General features: G+C 45.2%; 1 protein-coding gene across 6 annotated transcripts in view; it reads right to left on the reverse strand.

Moving 5' to 3' along the window:
• fgd5a (FYVE, RhoGEF and PH domain containing 5a) overlaps nt 1-21520 on the reverse strand; it is a 52625-nt gene that overhangs the window by 6393 nt on the left and 24712 nt on the right. For all 6 annotated transcript variants that reach the window (XM_031567460.2, XM_031567457.2, XM_031567458.2 and 3 more), the window contains 13 exons: nt 18529-18646; nt 17514-17572; nt 17085-17115; nt 12931-13082; nt 11881-12037; nt 6830-6920; nt 6448-6498; nt 6161-6219; nt 5057-5128; nt 4724-4792; nt 1125-1208; nt 950-1029; nt 344-437 (listed from right to left, as the gene is read on the reverse strand). In XM_031567460.2, coding sequence (XP_031423320.1) covers nt 344-437; nt 950-1029; nt 1125-1208; nt 4724-4792; nt 5057-5128; nt 6161-6219; nt 6448-6498; nt 6830-6920; nt 11881-12037; nt 12931-13082; nt 17085-17115; nt 17514-17572; nt 18529-18646 — 1117 coding nt within the window. The remainder of the gene's footprint in view (nt 1-343; nt 438-949; nt 1030-1124; nt 1209-4723; nt 4793-5056; nt 5129-6160; nt 6220-6447; nt 6499-6829; nt 6921-11880; nt 12038-12930; nt 13083-17084; nt 17116-17513; nt 17573-18528; nt 18647-21520) is intronic.

Raw genomic sequence — 21520 nt, forward strand, 5'->3', positions numbered from 1 at the left:
TGCATTTAAGTCCTTGTGTTTGTTCAGGTCTCAGGTCTCAGGTCTGTCATTGTTCTTGTATGTAAGTTCACACTGTAAAGACCCCCTTTTGTTGCAATCCTAATGTCATGTTGTGCGTTTGGATCCAGCTTTACTGCAACGGAACAAGCCTCCAGTGAATCCCACAGGACCTCACACAACATGGGGAACATCATGGTGATATGACAAGTCCATACACATATGTTGTGAGAGCTTGAATGGATTAAGCTTCATCCATCTTAATGTTCACATTTGAAAAAGAAGGAAAGGCAGAGTGTAGCCGTGGTTACAGTTTGCCGCAGGGGCATCATCACGGTGATCTCACCTCGCTGGAGCAGCTGAATGTGTTTAGGCCAGCGGCATGATCTGCTATGGCCCGACTGAGTGTGTGAAACCAGTCCTCTCTCTCACCACAGGAGCTGCGGACACACATACAGACAGATTGAACACAGTCATAAATACAAAGACATTCAGCAGCAAATCACAATGGTAACAGAAAATCAAATCTCACGTTGGTCCCTCATTAGGAATCAAATATCACCAACACTGAGCCAATATTTATAGAATTGGAGATTGGCAGACAGAATTATTTGACAGAATGGTTTAATTATCGAACAGAAGGAGAAGTACCCATCTGCCATCTGTAAAAGGTGTAAGACCAAACACTATGGATTTTGAGGAAAATACAAGACATGCAACATTCTTCAACATTATATGACTCATAGTTTTTAAGACCAATAATACCACCAAGTAAGACAACTTTTGTTGCTTGTTGCTGTTATTACTTCTCCCACAGTATTACAGATAAATAAAAACCACAATGATGAATGTCATTCATACCTATATTATATAACAAAAAGACTCATACAGACTCCGCATTAAGGCAGGGACGAACACAGGAGACGTCCCCAGTGCTGGGCGACCCACTCACCTGGCAGACAGGGTGATGGTCACATCTGAGACCTCAATCCGAAGGGTGTTCAGCACATTCTCTATGACGGGTTTACTGATCTACAAGAACAGAGAGAACACTGTAAGCACACAGACAAAGGGAAAGAGAGAGAGAGAGAAGAAGAGACTGAAGCCTGTTGTGCCGCAGCAATCACCTTCATTCCGCTTAGAGGGAGGGTGTTCTTGAGCCTGTACTTGCCGTCCTGCTGGGGATAGGTGTACAGCATCACATCATTCATCTGCAGAAGAGTGAGAAGGTGGGGAGGTAAAGATCTGTATTAAAGTAATTACGTACTTACGTCACCACCCAAGCACAACTAAACTGGCTAAATGTCTCCTGATAGATTACTATTATATTATTTTATAATATATTATATTATGTATATATATATTATATTATTACACTACATTACATTGCATTAAGTTATATTATTATATTGAAGACAATGCACACGCAGGTCCATTTTCTACCACACGGGGGCAGCAGTATCATTTAAAAAACACCCTGAGGCTTGGGAATCCCCAATCCACCTCAGAGACATGTTATGCATATGAGTGTGGTCATTCTTAGAGCAACAAACCGGCAGTGCAAAATAACTAACCCAGTGCAGTTCAAAACAACAGGACCGGCTTCACCAAAACAACCAGCTGACAGCATTTGTTTGAATTTGCATATCCGGCAACAAGTGTTTTGGGAGCCTCAGAGGCACGTGACAGAAAGACAAAAAGAAGCATTGTGTTTGTGCCGCTGGATTTAGTCAAACAAAAGCGGTGACATCATTGCACACACATCTCTGTGTGTGTGCGCTGGCCTTGCGCGGTTCACGGGGGCAGCATCCAGGAATTCACATCCTTGAGAGAGAGAAAGCCTCTGGGCGGGGGCTTCACGGCCCGGCGGTGGGAGCAGCGAAAGGCAGCCGCAGGGTCAACACCAACAACAACAACAACATCACCACAAAAAACACACACGAGTGCCGCACCCTGACCCTGGCCTTCCCACTGGCCCGACGCCCATTCAGCAAACAGCTCATCGGTCGGTCCGCTCCCTCTGCCTCCAGTTCTACTGCTGCCCCTGACCAAAGATGTTCTCTTTCAGACTCAATCTCTCTCTCTTTCCCTCTCTCTCTCTCTTTCTGTACCCGCTCTGCCTGTTTTGCTCTCTCAGTCTCGGCCTCTCCCTTTCTATACCTCTGCCTCCGCATCTCTATCTCGCTCTTTCTCACTCTATTCATGTATCCGTCCCTCATTTCCAGTGCCACCTGGAAAGATCACTCATCCAGCTGTAATCCTCTTTCTGTTTTAGAACACTCCCTCTGACGCTATCTGCCAAGCTGCGTCTTCACTCAGATGCTTCACTTTAACCCAGTTACAGTATGCTACTGTGTTCTACTCTTCTCCCTGCGTCCCCCCCCCCCCCTCTCTCTTTCTTTCCTGGAAGGCTGAGATGATAGTCGGCCATAATGGCAGAAAGGCCCTCTGGCGTCACCGCACGTGAGGGATGGCTCTATGAGTGTGTGTCTCTAGCCAGCGTTAGTTATTGGGCCCATAGATTCTACCTGCCTTCGCCAGCCATATATTTTCCAAAGGGTGGGCGCGTCACTTCACCAGAGTCTGGGCCAGTGTTAGTCCCTGACACATCGCTCATATCCACTTCCCCTGGGACATCCATCACAGCTATGAGAACACAGACAGATAAAGCCACAGAGAAATAAGGGTGAGGGGGACTTAAAAGAAGGAGAGAGGCTTAGAGAGAGGGGACAGAGATCTGAGGAATAAGAGAGGGGGGGCTGACTCTAAGGACAGAGAGATGTGGAAGAGGACAGTTGAGAAGAAAAGAAACAGAGGAGTAAAGACACGGAAGACGGAGGAGAAGAACACGCTGAGCTTTCCACTGACTAGCCCCTTCCCCCCACATCCAAGAAAACACCCTAACCTCCTTTGTCTCTTTGACAGAGCATATCAGAGCCAGCTAAAGCAAAGCTTCCTGTGTGTGTGTGTGTGTGTGTGTTTGTGTTTGGCCAAACATGTGTTCATGTATGCTCTATATCCTGTGTGCTCATGTGTGTGTGTGTGTGTGTGTGTGTGTGTGTGTGTGTGTGTGTGTGTGCATGTGCATGTGTGTATGTGCCCATGTGTGTTTGTGTGTGTGTGTGTGTTTGTGTGTGTGTGTGTTGTGTCATGATAGGCTGATAGTGTGAGCGGATGGCGTTTGAGAGTGTTTGTGAGAAGCCAGGCCTGTTGCTCCCCCCCCCCCCCCCCCCCCACAGCGTCAATAAGGCGGCTGGCTGACAGCACCAGACCCTATCCTAAAGCACACAACCGGGCTGTGCAAAGATACACACTCCTGACACCACCAGGCCCCCACCCACAGATACACACACCTGCGACCCATACTATGTTCGCCCATGTTTTTGTTTGATTTGGCTAGCTGCGCTCAATGAAAGTGTTGTCTTTTTAACGACGCTCCACTATTTGGCCGGTGTCGTCACATCGAGTAGCAAGGAGGAATGAAAACATGACCTGATAGCAATGTTTACTACACATTACATAAGAGAAGTGTTCTGTGTTCCCAAGACCAAAAAAATGGAAGAACATGATTTTAGCACTGCCAAAGTCATGAGGTCACTTCCCTGGGAGCACAAGAGCTGATAAAAAATGTGTGCCCTCACTGTAAGACCCTGTGATAAAAGCGTATGCCAAAGAGGTTAATTGTAAATATCTTTGACATTTTGAGCAAACCTTGAACAAATAAAACAACATATCTCCTTAACACTAAGCTATTTACACATGGAGCCTCCATTTTGTTTCTGCTGCTCTGCGATGCTCTGCACTGGGCTGGCCTTCACAGCCCCTCTCTGAGCAGCCCCAGCACAGGAAGCCGGCATCCACTGACCCACACCAAACATCCTGTGAGGAAGCCCAGTCCTGAAAAACAAGCTTGCAGAGGAGGAGGCCTCCGCAGGGTGGGGTCTGGCCCTCTGGCCTTGTGTCCCCCCCCCCCCCCCCCACCCCCACCCTCTCAGCTCAGCTCAGCTGATACGGCGCAGGAGTCTCCCTCCAGGCCCCTGCCACCACACTCGTATCAACAGTCTGTTTGGCCCGAAACGCGAGCAGGAGTCCCCGAGAAGACGGGCCAAGTTTCCACCTCAACCCTCTGTCTCCGTGTGACAGAGAGGAAAGGTTTGGAGACGTGGGCACACAAGTGTTCGGATCTGGGCTGAGGGACTGGCCAATGACAGGAAGAACTAGCAATCAGCCCATATCATGATTCATGAAACTAGTTGTATTGTGTTGTGGCTGTAGGGAATCATTGTTTCTTGATGCAGATCACATAATACTACAGCCTAATATGGTTATGGTGTTTAAGAAGTGGTCTTCCAAACAGTTATGGTGTATAATAACTGGTTTGCCAAAGGGTTATTGTGTTCAAAAAATGGTATTCCAAATGGTTATTGTGTTTAAGAAGTGGTCTTCCAAATGGATATGGTGTGTAATAAGTGGTTTTCCAAACAGTTATGGTGTATAATAAGTGGTTTTCCAAACAGTTATGGTGTATAATAACTGGTTTGCCAAAGGGTTATTGTGTTTAAAAAGCGGTATTCCAAATGGTTATTGTGTTTGAGAAGTGGTGTTCCAAATGGTTACGGTGTTTAATGAATGGTGTTCCAAATGGTTCTTGTGTTTAAGAAGTGGTGTTCCAAATGGTTACTGTGTTTAATGAGTGCAGTATTGGTGACACCTGAAGGGCATTTACCAGAAACAGATGCCTCGGCTGTCGGCTCTTGCGGGAAACCTTCATCAGCGTGCCTTCCTTCACAAACACCTGAGACAGACAGGAAAGGGCCAGAGTGAGCCAAGGCCAGTTGTGCCAGCAGTGCTTTCAGCTCTCAGCTCTCTTTATTTATGTGGGGCCTTGATGGCTTTTAGTTATAATAATAATAATTCATTTTATTTGTAACGCACTCTTCATTCAGAAGAATCTCAGAGTGCCAACATATTAGAAACTAACTATAATAATACAATAAAATAAAAATTAGTTAACATAAGCATAATAGAAAACTTTTACACATAGTTGCAGGCAGCTTACCCTCCCAGGCTGCAGCAGGTCCCTCTTCCCACGGACGCTGTACTCAATGTGGACCAGACGCAGCAGGTTCTCCTGTGTGTGTGTGTGTGTGTGTGTGTGTGTGTGTGTGTGTGTGTGTGTGTGTGTGTTTCACAGAGAGCAAGAGAGAGAGGGAGAAAGACAAGGTTAGAGATGGTACACATGAGGAAGAGTATGAAAATGTCTGTTGTTTGTCTGTGAATGAGTGGGAGGGAGACGGAAAAGGAAGAGCTGGTAGGAAATGAATAGGAGCAACAGAGATAGAGGGATCCTGTGTCTGTCTGTTTGTGTGTGTACGTGTGTGTGTGTGTGTGTGTGTGTGTGTGTGTGTGTGTGTGTGTGTGTGCGCACGCCTGTGTGTTTACATGTGTGATTTCTTTTGTGTGTGTCTGTATGTTTGTGTGAGTGAGAGAGAGACAGAATGTGTTTGCCTCTTGTGTTTGTGTGAAAATGAGACTACAGACTCTTTGTGCAACAGAGGGAGCGAGTGTTTACCAGCTTGTTTGTAAGTGCAAGAGGGACTGTGTGTGTGTCTGTTATTGAGAGAGGGTGTGTGTGTGTGTGTGTGTGTGTGTGCGTGCGTGTGTGTGTGTGTGTGTGTGTGTGTGTGTGTGTGTGTGTGTGTGTGTGTGTGTGTGTATGTAGGTGTTGGGAGGGGTGGTTTGGGGAGCATGTGTGCTCCTCTGTGTGAGCCACATCTTCTCCTCACACTGCTCTCTTTGTTACCAAACACCTGGGATCTTTTGATGACATCATCTTTCCTCGCCCTGGCCCGTATCACCCCATTGCCAAACCCAGTCTGAGCTGATAGACTGTCCTCTCTGAGCTAATTACCAACCACAATACACCTCTGTAGTCTGAGGGGAAGGCAACAACACAACCCTCCCTCTCACACAAACACGAATGCATACTCTCTCAAGATAACACATTTCATTTCTATAAACTCCCCCCTCTCTCTCTCTCTCTCTCTCTCTCTCTCTCTTTCTCTATCTCACTCACTCACTCACACTCACACACACACACACACACACACACACACACACACACACACACACACACACACACACACACACACACACAACTCACCCCTTGTTTGAGACTATCATTGGCCTGGTCTGCCACCTCTGACACAATTACCAGGGCAGCTGATGGCAGGAGGAGAATGGGAGGAAAGGGGTTAAAGTGCAGTTAATACACACGCAGAGAAAAACACATTGTTCTGGGACGGCTGCGCCTTGGCTGTTGCCTGATAAATATCTCACTGTACAACACCTCCCATGGACAGAGCCACTGGCCGGCCTGTGTATTGTAATGTGGTTTGTAATGTGGCTTTAATTCAACTGGCCACAGAAAATAAAGAGCATTGACAGTACCTTGAGTGTCTTCATACTCTTTGGAGTCCGGAGAGAGATTGTTTAGGTAGTCTGAGGAGATACAGAGAAACAGACAAACAAAATGACCAAACCAGCAGAAATACAGAACTGTATCAATTCAACACAGTTTGTATCAGACAGCAAATTGTTGTTATCTTGGTAGCAAATTATCAACATAAAATAAATACAAATAAAAAGGAAACAAATTAAAAACTCTGCAAGCTTAGGAAGTGGATGATACAATGTAAACCCGAAGTAGAAAGGTATTCAATGTCAAGATTTCTGAAGATTTATTTCCATTAAAATTCTTTCCCTAAACACACCTTCAACATAACAGGAAAAATGTACAGTCAAGTACTTAATGGTAAAGGCCTTTGTATACCTGTGAGGAGCATGCGATACTGCAGCACCCGCACAATGACCTGCAGCAGCTGATGCTTCAGGGGCACCTGCACGCCCTCGCCATTCTGCACCTGCTCAAAGCGCACACAAACAAACAACACAACGCATCAATAATGCCAATAACGTCAATACCCATGAATACACTCACATACCATTCTACAGTTCTTACACGTGTGCATGGTAACACACATACATGTACACGCACACGTGCACACACACCGACACACACACCGACACACACACACACACACACACACACACACAAACACACAGACACAACAAAGAAACACTGAACAAACTGCATTTGTGAAGAGGAAAGGTGACTACCAAGTCACCTTGACCACCATTATACTGTTCAATGTCATAACAGACAAAAGGAAGACGATGAGATAACCTTGGAAGGTTATTAAGAAAGCCTGCTTCTTCATGCCTCAGCATGTACCCCCTAGACAAAAGAAATCTAACTCTCTGCTCCACAGTTATATCATCATCACAAAGAATAAGAGAGCGGAATGAACCAAAAAAAAGGGAAAAATCAATCAGGTGCTAATTGACTTTGACAAGACTTTATTCAAGGTGATGGAGCCCCCGAGCTGAGGGGCAACATAGCGAGTGTGATAACTGGGCACTGAGATAACCAGCACTGCAGGCTGTCTCCCGACCGGACAGAGAGACAGATGGAGAGAGGCAGAGGGAGACGTAGAGAGAGAGGGAGTGAGAGAGAGAGACTGATAACGAGAGATGGAGAGAGAGAGAGAGAGAGAGAGAGACCAATGAGGAGAGAGAGAAATGGGAGAGGAAAAGAGAGGAGGGAGACTCCTTCATCATGCCAGCGGGATACAGCTCTGTGGGAGAGGCTCCATCTCTCCATCTCTCCATCTCCTCTCGTCTCCTCCTCGTCTCCTCCTCGCTCATTAACCCCCTCAGGCTGTGTGAAAGGGGCCCAGTGTAGAGGTTAGCACTAACAGCCCTGTAATGCGTTTATTACACCGGTCACACGCATGTTCACACTAACAACAGAATAAATACTAAACTAGGCAAAAATACAGACGCATAATCATACTGACACGTTCTCTCCACAGGGGCAGTAGTGGCCTTCAGACTGGCGGGATTCTAAAAACATTTCCAGACTCTTCACAGCTGGGGACATGACATAACAACGCTCCTTAAACCCAGCCTGGTCACGGCCACTCACCTGACACAGCAGCAGTCCCTCAAGACTCTTCCCAACACTCTTCTTTCCTGCCTTTCATAACACTCCCCCCCCCCCTCTCTCTCTCTCTCTCTCTCTCTTTCTTACATTTTCATTGTGTCCTTGCTGAAGTAGTTGAGAATATGAATATGTACTCCACTACTAACACAGTAAATAAAATGTGATTGATTGATTGCACAATCATACACAGACACTTTCTTGCCACAAGGGCAGCTGGTTTGAGGCGACCCATCCCTCTGCATTATCTCACATCATCATCGCTATTTGTGTGTGCCAGGTGTCTGTAAGGGCATCCGTGATTTACACACCCCCCCCAAAAAACAATGAGCTAATCACGTTGTTAAAACCCCTCTCAGTGGTGAGTGGTTGGCGCTCTGGACGGACTCTGGGTGCTAAATCGTAATCCGATCGACATTTGTGCTGAGGAGGAGACTTGGCTGTGCCCGGCGCCGGAGCCGACACTCCGCACGCACTCGTCCGAGAGAAGAGGAGCTGTCGGCTGGTGCCAGGGGAGGCGAGGCGGCTCTAACAAATCACAGTCACGTTCAGCTGAGTCTCTGTCTGTGCGCGGCGCGCCCCTTTAATTGGTGGGGGGTTGTAAGAGAAGCCTGCTCTGCTAATTAGCTTTTCTCTGCCTCATTGCCCCTGTGCCAGATCTGGATCCCTTACCATCTTGTTCTCTCTTTATCTTGCGCCGTCCACCTGCAGAATTAGCTAAAAGACACACACATATACACACACGCACGCACAAACACACATGCACACACAGACACATACACATACACACATGCACACACGCACATGCACACACACACACACACACATGTACACTCACACACACACACGCACACACACACACACACACACACACACATGTACACTCACACACACACACGCACACACACACACACACACACACACACACACGCGCACACACACACACACACACACACACACACACACACACACACACGCACACACACACACATACACTCCCACCAGATTCTCTGTAATTGATACTCCACTATTCCCAGAAGTCAGCACATGCTCAGAGATAAACTGAAGGATTCCTGCGATGAGACTCGTGTGCACAACACACAAACGAACACACACACACTAACACACACCCTTACTCCGTAACACACACACAAAAAAAAAGCCGTAACACAAAAATAACCAAAACCACGTAGCTGCCCTGCTCTTGCCCCCTAACCCCCCCCTCTCTCGCCTCTGTCTCGCCTCTTCACACACACGTGCCGTGTAAACAGAGTAAACAGCGCTGGAGCAGAGGAGGCTTTAATCCTATCAGGATCGAGTAGTGATCTGATCATCCACTGGAGCCTCTTCATCTCTGCCACCCACACCTCCGCAATGAAATTACACTTCAACTACAGCGCCCTACTAAATAAATAGCCCCTTGCACTACAACACTCCAGTGTTCATACACATACGATATCACTGGAAAACAAAAGAGGAAAACAGAGGTCACTGATCACAGAAACCCAGGGAAATTGAGGTATAATATGATGTTTAATATGTTGTTACATTAAATTGAGTAATTAAATTGAGTTGGTGGGTTGGTGGAGAGGTGGGAAGGTTGTTACTGTATTTCAAAAAGGTTGTTGAGGTGAGCTACAATGTTCTGTAGTGACATGCTCTTATCAGAGTCTCTCGATCAGATGAGGGGATGCTGCCTCAGCTCGGTTTCCTCTTTAGAGAACTCCACTGGAATCAGAGGAATAGGGACTTATAAGAGGGGACCTTCGAGGCTGCTGATTACAGTGGAGAGGAGTGTGAGCGAGAGGCTGGAGGGTGATTGATGGGTGGGGTTAAGTGTAATCTGGGGCTGAGGGGGGGGGGGGGGGGGGTGGCTGCCTGATCACTTATGCAGTTCTGACCTTTGAGCTCCTCTGCTCTCGCTGACGTCTCCATCCCTTTCATTACTGTAAGGGTCACATCCCACTCACCCCATGGATCTTCCCAAAGTCCACTACATAAATCAACCCGGCCTGAACCTCATATGTGTGTGGATGTGGATGTATGGATGTGTGTGTGTGTGTGAGGGAGGGAGAATGTGTGTGTGTGCGTGTAAGGGAAAGAGTCTGTGTGTGTGTGTGTGTGTGTGTGTGTGTGTGTGTGTGTGTGTGTGTGTGTGTGTTTGTGTGTTTGTAAGTTTATGGGAGAGGAGGAAGGATTGTGGTGGTAAGTGTGCGTGCATGCGTGTTCAAGAATGAATGATGAATGAATATCACATTTGTGATGAGATATGAGGTATAGTGTATCTCAGATAGCGCTGTCACATAATGGTTCATCCAAAGTACTGGACTACTGGGCCTTTTACACAATAACATCATGTACAGTTTATTTTCTCTATATGTTTCTATATATCTGTATAGGTCCTGAACATCATTTCATCTTACTCATATCATAGAGGCAGCTGCAGGCCAAAAAGACAAGCAGATGTGTCCTAAGGAATCTCTGGAATGTGGACTGTGTTCATTGGATCCTCCAAAAGATAGTCAAATGGCAGACAAGCAGGCCATCTTGGCAGAGACCGCTGAGCCAAGATCCATAGCCAAGACTTACTCCGACATGGGAAAACACTCCTGGAAAAAGTGGTGTGTGCAGGCGAGTTTTTGGCTGATAGAAACAGACATATGAGCAGAGCCAGTGCTAGTAACCTAATAGGGGATGTGACAGCATCACAGTCTGGGTAGAATGGGGTGGGGATGCATGTGTGTGCGTGTGTGAATGTGTGTGTGTGTGTGTGTGTGTGTGTGTGTGTGTGTGTGTGTGTGTGTGTGTAGGGGGGGTTACCGAGGCCAAATCAGCTGTTTCCACACACTAGGCTTTCACCATTCATTCCCAGAGTTCCTCAGGGAAGCTCATCCATAGCCGGGGCTACACTGAAGCAATGCGGAGAGCCAGATGTTAATGAATATTTATGATCTGAGACAGTTGGCCCCTTGTCGGGTTGAGAATCTAATCGCGGCGGAAACACGCAAGTCAGTGTGGCAACCAATCGGCATCAGATTTTTTTAAAAATTAGAAAAAAAAAGAGTTTTGGGATCGTTCACTCATAAATATGCATGGATTACTGAAACAGTGGGTGGCCCTTGCCCCCATTTTGGGCTGCTGTGACCTAATGAGCGGTAAACAATAAACAAAGGGCAGGTGGATTTCTATTAACTGACAACAGAAAAGGTCAGCAGAGATTTCAAATAATATGTTATAGCCCACCAGTCCAGTGGAAAGCATCCACGCCACCCAGACAGCTGACTTCATTATCAGATGAGCGCATAAGAGGAGGTCCTCACACATATATATAAGGTGACCTCAGCCAGCCAGATCAACAGCCATTGATTCATCTCTGCAGGGACTCGGAGGCCTGAGTGGATATGGGAAATCCATAACCGCATCTCTATTGTTTTCTCCTTATTCCGAGTCACCTCTGCATCTGCGATGTGCTCAGGAATGAATCAGGGGATCATTCACGGCACCACCGCCTCCACAATCATCATCGCAATCATTGTGCAGGGAAACAACACCTCTTTCAAAAAACATACACCATTTGGGGTAACACTTTTACAATACAATTGCTCTATAATCTAGGAATTACGCCAGACCAAATCAAATGAATGTACCTTCTTCATATGCATTTGTCACTGTATTCAGGCAGTGCCCACAATCAGTGTGTTAACAAAATTGCATTTAGTGAGACTCAATGAGAAACATAGAATTTCCACCACCTTCAAAAGCTAATTGGATGGAAAAGGGCTTCCCTTCTCAAAGAATGCAATGCCACTGCTGCTCCTCACCTGGTACTCTGTGACGATGCCAGAGAAGGCTGGGTGCTGGGTGCAGCTCTCCTCCAGGAGGGCCATGCGTTGGTCGTAGTCTGAGATGTAGCCGGTGAACACGGTGAACTCGGCACGCCGTGTCAGGATGACGTCCACCACCTGCTGACTCTCCTCCCTGTCACAGACACAGACTAGTCAGAGCTGCAGTGCTCAAAGAAACAGAACCAGCAACTGGGCCTGACTCCAGTAGGCTTACTCCAATACCCAAAGAAACAGAACCAGCAACGGAGCCTGACTCTTAGGCCCAAAGATGTCTGAAATTGCAAGTAAGGCAAACATACACAACCTTCACTCGCAAAATGTCATTAAACCAACTGTCAGGTGAACAGGATAGTGTAAATTGTGTGTATTTTTCCCCCATTGTTTTGTATATGCTAAACAATAAGTGTATACATGCCAGTGATGCATAGTTCAAGATAGGCTTGCTTGCACTGTGGAGATGTCTATATATTGTGGCAAATCAGAACATGTGCATAGTTATTTCTGCAAGCTGCAATTATTTGCTCAGGAAGTAAAGTATTTACCGAAGGCTTTTCTATATAGCTGCACTAAGATCTACAGCCTCTGATTGCATTAAGTGAGATGAAACTGTTGTGTACAGACACTGTAGCACACTGGTATTAATCCTGTCAATATTAGGATGGTCTCAGTCCGTTAACTTATATATCTAATTTAATTAAGGTGATAAAAGGTGTCTCTGTGAGTTTCCATCTGTCAGCAGTATGTTTAAATTATCCTTGTGGAACCATACAAAAGCAATATCTACTAAACAGCATTAAATGCAAAGCATTTTCTGTTACATGCCTACCTCATATCTCACTTCATATGTTTATGGCTAGAAACTCATTATATGATGTGACAGTGTGATATATGAGATGATAAAAATGTGAATGTGCAAGAAACCACTTGTATGCCACTAAACCAGCTGTACCTGTGTTCACGTGCGTTTACACTTTATTGCTTAATGGTTTATTGATTGGAAAAACGGGTTACGACAGCAGCCCTCACCACTGGCAGATGCGTTTCTCCAGCTCGGCGAGGATGCTGCAGTGTAGCTGGTAGATGTCTGGGAGGGGCCCCAGCATCTCGCCCAGCGCGTCCTCATCCAGAGCAGGCTCCCCGTCCTCCCCCACTGCTGCCGCCACGGCTTCCCTGAAGTCCTGCAGAGGAGAAGACAGACAGGCAACGCCTGCAGCCTTAGCATCACTGCAACACTACTCACCTCTCCTGACCCCCTCCGTGCCTTAGAGGGCCATTTTCAGACGTACTGTACCCTGCTCTTCCACCCCCGTGTACCATCTTTAGAGTCACTGCATCAGCACAAACCTCCTCTGACTCAGTTTTCAGTATATCACCACACACACACACCTCTCGTGACTTTACCCTGCCTGAGAGAGCCAGTCTCAGACTTACTGCAACAGCAACCACCTGTCCTGAGCTCTCTGCACTATGCCAGCCTTACAGTAACTGCATCACCACAAACCTCTCCTGGGCCTTTTCCTGTTGCAGAGTGGCCAGCCCTAGCTTCATTCGATTCCCTCTCTAAGCCTCTCCATTTCATAGAGTGTCAGCCCTACTGAATCATCACACACCTCTCCTGACCTCTCCGACTTACACGGCACTGTTCATTTCTCTTCTTCCCAACCCCCACTGAGCTCCACCAGGCTAGTGCTCATTAGGGAGTGCTGCTGGGTCGCACAGGTGGAGGCAGCAGTGCCAGCTGTGTGAGATAGAGATGCTAAAGGGTGCGGTGTTCATGCTGGTACCAGATATCAGTTTCTTGTATTAAAGGCAAAGTCCGCGGTTCGGTTTCAGGTTTTCGTGAAAGCTTGTTGGTATTTGAGCTCAATAGCCAATCATATTATATCCATACTCCATTCCATGCTCCTGAAGCTCTCTGTTGATTGGCTGGGATTGTTTATGGCTCTGTCTGATCTATATCTGTTTCCCATTTACAGAGCCAGGACTGTGTACAAATAACAGAGTTATTTTGAGCACAAATGCTGAAGGTGACAGCTAGAGGACCGTGAGGAGCCATTAGCTGAATTGTATGCTGAAATTAATGGCATTAGAATCAAGGACCACACCTTTAACCTGTCAGTTTTTAACAGTGAGTCATTGATGCCAAGATGACTCTAGGAACCACTGGTCATGTGGGACATAAGAGGGTGTAAATAGTGAGGAATATGAGTGTATACTAACACAGTAAACAGTCTTTGTATGATGCCCTTGACTGAGCAGTATATTTACTTTCATCTTCAGGTGTAAAAATGGATTTGTCTGCTTCAAATGTTTTGGAGAAAAAAGACAGAAGATAAAAGAAGTCAACTTTATGAATTAGTTTGAGGTGCAAAAATGGCCTCAGATATCTCTGTGGATAAAGATTTCTGAAAACACCATAAATAACCCAAAGCCTTGATGTGTCTGAGAGGACAGTGTGCTTGAACCTGATCAATTTCACTTTTCGGAGCTGGCTGACATAAAAAAAACGAATCCTGATATACACACTGTGAGACAATCCGGTGACAGCCCACCCTGGGATCTCACATTAATCAATCGTCATCGATTTCAACTGAGTCATAATTTGTCACTGCTACTGTGTATCATCCCAGCTACTTTATGGGCCCGGCGTAGCTCCCATGGGGACAAGATGGTTGTCTGTTGTCTCCACTTTACTGCTGGGAAACAAATAAAGGAGGATCTGTGTGAAACTGTGGCCTAGATGGCCAACAACATATTTCCCCCTATGAGGATAATCCTAATCATACCATCAGTCAGTCTTTACGTCTCAGCAAAGAAGTGGAAGTAAACTGCACTGGGACCCATTGACGGTCAGAGCCGAAGAGAGGGATGAAGGGGGAAGTAGCCAGCGTGGGCAGCTTGATAAAAGATGTTTTCATTAAAAGCGATGTGTTTACATTGTGCAGAAACACGACTTTTTGTTCTGTGACAAACAGGTGATTTCAGATTGAGATTTGTGATGATCTGTGCTGCTGATCCTGTTCCCGCTAAAGTGCAGGGTCTTGATAAATCTCGAAATCATTTCTAAGGAAGAGGGGGAAAAAATGGTCAGATGATTGCATGTACGGCCCTGTTATTGCGAGAGTCCTGCTGGACAACAACAAAAAGCATAACTTCACTTCCCATTTGGGGACAGGGTCTGGAAATTCTTTGTATTTTTGTTATTCCGTATCAAACAATGGAACAATAGGCTGTGTGTTTTATCCTGAACCGCTCTGCCGGTGGTCTGCTTTCCTCACTGCGCACGCGACGAGAGAGAGAGAGAGAGAGAGAGAGAGAGAGAGAGAGAGAGAGGAAAGAGAGACAGAATGAGAGGGAGAAACAGAGAGAGAGAGGGAGAAAGAGCGAGAGTTCAGCACAGGAATGCTGAGAAGGCAATCAATTCTGCTACAGTGTCTTTCTGCCATTATCAGATAATAGGGCTCTCCTTAAAGGGGTGTGTGCTGCTCTTACAGTATCCTGTATCTCTAAGAGTGAGTGCCGTACCAACTTGTGTTGTTTGGGCGTGATTAATATCAGCCTGAGAATGGCTCCCCGACAGCCACGTATGACAAGCTGAGGGGAGGGTAGATCATTTATTTAATGACATCATCATGAGATGATAATCAGGACTGTTCTGCCCAGCTGAACACAGGCTTTGATTCATGGCATCCATTTCTTAACACACTACATCTAATTGAGCGATACCATATAAATATGTATACCATATTAATATTATAAAAGCAACTAATTTGCCTTTTCAGTGCAGAAAAAAATATGTTTTCATGCTGCAATTGACCATGCATTCTACAAATGACCGCAGCAATTCACTTGCTATCCTACAGTTATGGCGGGCTGGATAGTCCACCTAGGTTCCATATAAAGAAATGTGAACAGCTATAGTCTATGGGATAATAAATTCTCTCCACACAAGTCGAGCCTTGTATAACATTAGCATTATTTTGTGTTAAAACGTGCACAAATTCCATTGACCACAGCTTTTTTCATATTCAAATGAGCCAATTATGCCACGGTGTACAAACTAAAAGTCATCTGAGGCCATGCACCTTGCTGAAGGGCATTCCCCTCCTTTGCAAATTATTGCATAATTTCCCTTCAACTTTGCACTGCTCAAATTATTGTGCAAATTCTGTGATTTAGGAACGAGGCTATGTGTAAAAGAAGTTCTATGTGAAGGTCACCCTCTGACAGCTGAGGTGACATGACTCTTCCCGTGTGCGTCCATCACCCATCAGATCAGTCACTCACCCTGAGAACCCCCCCCCGGGCTCTCTGCTAGTTTTCACACTCTGGAACAGAGAGCTAATGAAAACAAATGGAAAAACACGACCGCTGTGACATGTCTTAAGTATTAATGCTCTCCGGCAAATACAGCCCCCATAACAAACACATGCTATACACAGCCCTCTGGGGACTTACAGTAATTGCATGTTTTTTACATATTTTCATTTCAGGGTGCCTCTTATTTGCAGTGTAGACCCCATCCCCAGGTGATTCTTAATATGGGTTCGAAAAGGACACTGGGAATTCGGTATGCAAACAGAATTAGACCATATAGGGGCTATAGGGATGTATGATGATATACTGAAATGAGACACATTAACCTGAACTGCATGGAGAGGCGCCATTCTTCAAACAATGTCCTTGCACTATATCATCCACATGTTCGTGTGTGGGGAAAGTTAGGTGTTGTTAAATAATACCCGTGCTAGAAGAATACGGCTGACCTCTTCCTTGGAGGCACGTTCACATCACAGAGCTGGCATCCTGACGTACTCACCTTCTAGCAGACACACTGAGAGGATGCCTGGTACAAAGGCATGGTGCGTGTGTTCTGCGTCACACTCTGACACAGACCTGCTGCAAACTGATGTTGTCACATCGAGGAAGTCTGCCTAACTGCAACAACACTGATAAACCTGTGCTTAAACTTAAGGTTTTGGGGGAGGGGTGGAGTAGACTCATTTCTTTCTCACTCTCTTCTGAAAAGAGTGGGAGCAACAACCTCCTCCTCACCTCCTCCTCCTACATGACCATCTATCAACAGAGAACTACTTTTTGAACATCATTTCCATACCATTTGGAGTGAAACACCAACATCATATACTGGGGCAAAAGGATATTCAGTTTGAAAGTCTTACCTCCTCAATGTGCTTCAGAGCTTTTACATGTCTGTGAAGAAAACAAACATAAAATATAGGCTGATAAGGCTCAAGTTCACACACAGTGTAATGGAACAAAAGCTCAGGTTGATGCCATATAAAGTGTCTAAAATGACATATATAAAAGTATTTCATATTTCAGAAGACAACAATCACTTTCCCTTAATACCTGGTGTCTAAATAGTTTACAGGCAAAGAATCGATTTATTTTGGATTTTTAAACCACTATGTATGAAAATACTGCTCAGTGAAGCGCTTCCAAAATCCAATATCTTTTGTGCAAGTTCGATGTAATTGGCTGTCAGTTAGTGTTGCAGTGGATGCTATTGTGTAAATTAGCGCAGACAGTGATGAAGACAAGGCGTGCTGAAGAGGCTGGGTCCAGAATACGTTAAAGCAGACACTTACTCCCTCTCGGAGTCCACCAGCTCCTTGGCCACGTAGAAGGCTCGGGATCGCCCATCAATCTGAGTGACAGGGAGAGAAGCAGCAGGAGATGAACAGACACCACGTTTAAAGGGGTTTCGGTTTCAACAATGAGCCCCGCGCCACATAACGAATAGACACGGCTATCCAGGAGAAGAGATGGGTTTTTTTTCTCCCTCTCTCTCTTTCTCGCCATCTCTCTCTCTCTCTTTCTCTCTCTCTCTCCCTATTTCAGCCTATGCTGTCAAAACAAGACTGATCATTTCATTAAAGCAGAACATCAACGTGAAAGCTTTTTGCAAATACACAGTTTAAAATTCTGATGCATTATGTATGAGAGGTTCTGGGGTTTTTCATGGGCGACAACAAAGCGGCCATTGATTTGCACGCTAATCACTAGTCTCACCACTCGCCGGATGTATAGATTTGGTGGATTGCAGCCATTTGTTTCGGTCCCTTGGATATTGCTGTTCCCATTTTCAATTCTCGAACTTTTTGAAATGGATCATAAATGGCATATTGGGGTTCAGAGTTTGAGCTTGCTGAAATGGGGATACCATCAAGGGACATGGAAGCACTTGTTGTTATCCTTTCTCATCAGTAAAGATCAAAAAGAAAACAAAAGAATAATAAGCAGATTAGAGAGAGGAAGAAGAAGAAGAGGAAGAAGAAGAACAACATTTACAGAGTATGAGTAATAGAATGAGGAAATGGAAATGAAGGAAGCAGAGAAAAAAGAGGGGGATGTAGAAGAGGCAGAAGAGAGAGAGAGGGTGAAAAATAAAGGCATATGGGTCACATGTGCTGTGGCTGACTGGGAGTGCCCTTGCAAAGGCATGTCGTGGGGTCCATCTCAGGGTTGTTCTTAAATGACCATTCAGAGAGGGACACTTGTAAAAAAAAATAGTGCTGAGCATGTCTGTTTTGAACATATGGCAGAGGTTACTTATCGGAGAAGGTCTAGAAAAGGTCTGTGTGTGTTTTGAACAGTCCTGACCTGTCTGTCATAGCCATGATCTCCACAGCCCTCTTCCTCTTCGGAGGTGCGCCCATGGTCTTCTTCAGCAGACAGGCTGGTGGATGCCGGACACACAGGGAACGGCTCTGTGTAGGCACTGTACAAGAGAGAGGCGGATAGAGAAAGATTGTCAAGGATGGCTTAGTCTATCTTCTCACTTATCTACAGGGATTAATTCCCCCACAGGTAACTTAAAAGCAAGGCTGTACAACACAACCCGACACAAAATGACATGATACAAGACAACACAACACAACACAACACAATACCACACAAAACGGCATGATACAACACAACACACAGCATAACAGAGCAAAACACAACATGACACAACACAACACAGCATAACAGAGCATGACACAACCAACCGCATCACAACACAACACAAACACAATGGCCTGAACTGATCTCAACTCACAGAACTGCAGCTTTATCACAAAAAAGGCTATATGGCCTGGAACAGAGAATAAGGAAAACTATTCAGTTTCAGGCCAGATTTGACTCTTGTTCATTGTATGAGTCAAACAGACAGACTCCACAACTCGCGTACATTAACCGAAACTTTCCCAACATGCCCTTGAGTGTGCCCCCCACCCGCCAGTGTGCACAGAGTAGTAACACGCATGGCTGGGGCCAGATTGCAGAGACATTAAGAGTGAAGATGAGAGGGTTTGCCTGTGGAGAGATGTTTCACCATCACCAGAGACTCTGCCCCGCAGGGCCAAGACACAGAGCTAAGTGACTGTGTGTGCACACACACATACACATACACACACACACACACACACACACACACACACACACACACACACACACACACACACTCTCTCTCCCTCTCTCTCCATGTCTCCCTAACACACACTTGCAAATACCCACACTGTATGAACATAATAGTGGGAAGAGGCGAAGCGAGCTTGTTTTGTCTTGAATTTCTAGAGAATTAGTACAAACACTACGATGAAAAAGGGACACAGCTGGACTCCACAGTCAATAGGACAATGTTATTGGTTCACCATTATAGAAACACATAGGAGCCTGAGGAAGTCTGAATCAGATGGTGCTCATTTCCATCCAGTAAAAGGCAACTATAAAAGCAGAGAGGGGCACATTCGATAATAGGCTGTCTACTTTCACACGTTCCGTGAAACCAAGCATGTTTCTTCACAGTATGGCCTGTAATGCAGCCTGGAAGGTGTAAAACATGTTTAAGGTGTCAAACACTTTGCTCCAGTGTAAGGCGATAAATGAGAACTTGAAAAATCATACTGGTATACATAAACGGCTAACCCTCACTTATTTGTGGCACAGCAGGTCTGGAGCTTTACAAATGAATGCATCTCTGGATTGCATTTCTGTCAAGAAGGGGGTCGACTGACATCCGTCTTCTGTTTGGCCAACACTGTTTTTCACATCACTCGGTCAGCACAGCTGATTAGAAGTCAGATTCGGGCCTATTATTGAAAGTGCTTGACAAAGAGTTTTTCTTAGGTGTTTACCCATAAACAGTAAATTCAGGATGGCTTAGAGGCTTTCTGGCTAAACCTCTTCAACAAAGGTGCTGGTGCTATCATAGACATATACTCTGTTTTTGATGGTATCGTCATGAAAATGGCATTTCTCTTTTTTAGACACAGTAGTTAGACACAGCTACACATGTTACTGCACCATATAACTTATGCAGAGTTTCACAGGCTGTAGGTGACAAACATGGATCTCTTTCCTAGTTGTCATGGTTACTGCACCACGGCATATCTTTTTGGAATCCCTAAACCTAGAGTTGGTTGATTACGCATTAAGGACAACATGCCAATGGGCCAGTGTTTTGTCCACACTGGAAGGCTGGCCAAAACATTATGCGTGATTTTATGCAACTTTCGGAGACCACACGTCATTAACTTCCAACAGAGTTCAACTCAGCATTTATGAGAAGGTTTTACATTTGAGAGCAATGTATGTGCTGCAATAATCATAATATATCATCAGAACTCCAAGGAAATGGGCACATGGACCATATCAGTACATCCATACTCCCCTGACAGCCCTGTTGCCTTTATGGCCAGTTCAGATACTCATGATGTGGTAGTTTCTTTCTACTCTAGGTGGGTGGATGTCTTAATGTGGTGATAATGTTTAGGACAAAGTGCAGTACAGCTAACGTGCAAAGAAAGAACCAAATCAATAAATATTAAATATGTCCATAAAGAAAATGCAATGCTTTGCATCAAACAGAGATACATAAATTACGGCAATGAAAAAACATAAATCTAATACTGTTCCGCTATATACCTGCAATAAATGGCATTTATTATTTATCATGTTGAGTTATTACCTCAAAAACCAGCCAACCCTCAAAGGCTAAATCAGTTGCTGCTGAAGAGATATTTTTTTTTTCCTGTAGTGATTTCCATAAAGCCAAAATGCTGATTTTCTTGTTGGATAATTCTTTGATAGAGCTACACATATGCCCCTGGATTTCAATTGGCACTAAACACTCTCATCCTACATAATTTCTCCATCAGCCAAAGTTGGCAATCTGAACAATACTCGAGCGCCTTTAATATTATCATTAAGGCAAGGCAATTATAGGGGGAAATCGCTGCTTCCATGACCACTGTGTCTTCCATTTACAACACCCCTGAGCCAAATTTACTCTGGGAAATTACTATGTGCACACAATGACTTTCTATAGCACACATATATGTTCTTGCCACCTGATGGGTTGGAGCAATTAATGTTATGAAAATCAATTGTTTTATAAGCGGCGTGTAAAAAAGTGTACATTGGGAGCTACTGACGTTTATTCCCATCCTGCTAGTAGCTCTACTGCTGGCAATAACCAGTGCTGAAATGACTTCATTAACTGACTCAATTAGACATCCTCACAGGAAATAAGAAATCGGATGGCATAGAGAGAGAGAGAAAAAGTTTGTTGGCTTTACGCTAGTTTCATTGTCAAATGCATTTAACGGTC

The sequence above is a fragment of the Clupea harengus genome, chromosome 5 (assembly GCF_900700415.2).
Source record: "Clupea harengus chromosome 5, Ch_v2.0.2, whole genome shotgun sequence".
Lineage (NCBI taxonomy): Eukaryota > Metazoa > Chordata > Actinopteri > Clupeiformes > Clupeidae > Clupea > Clupea harengus.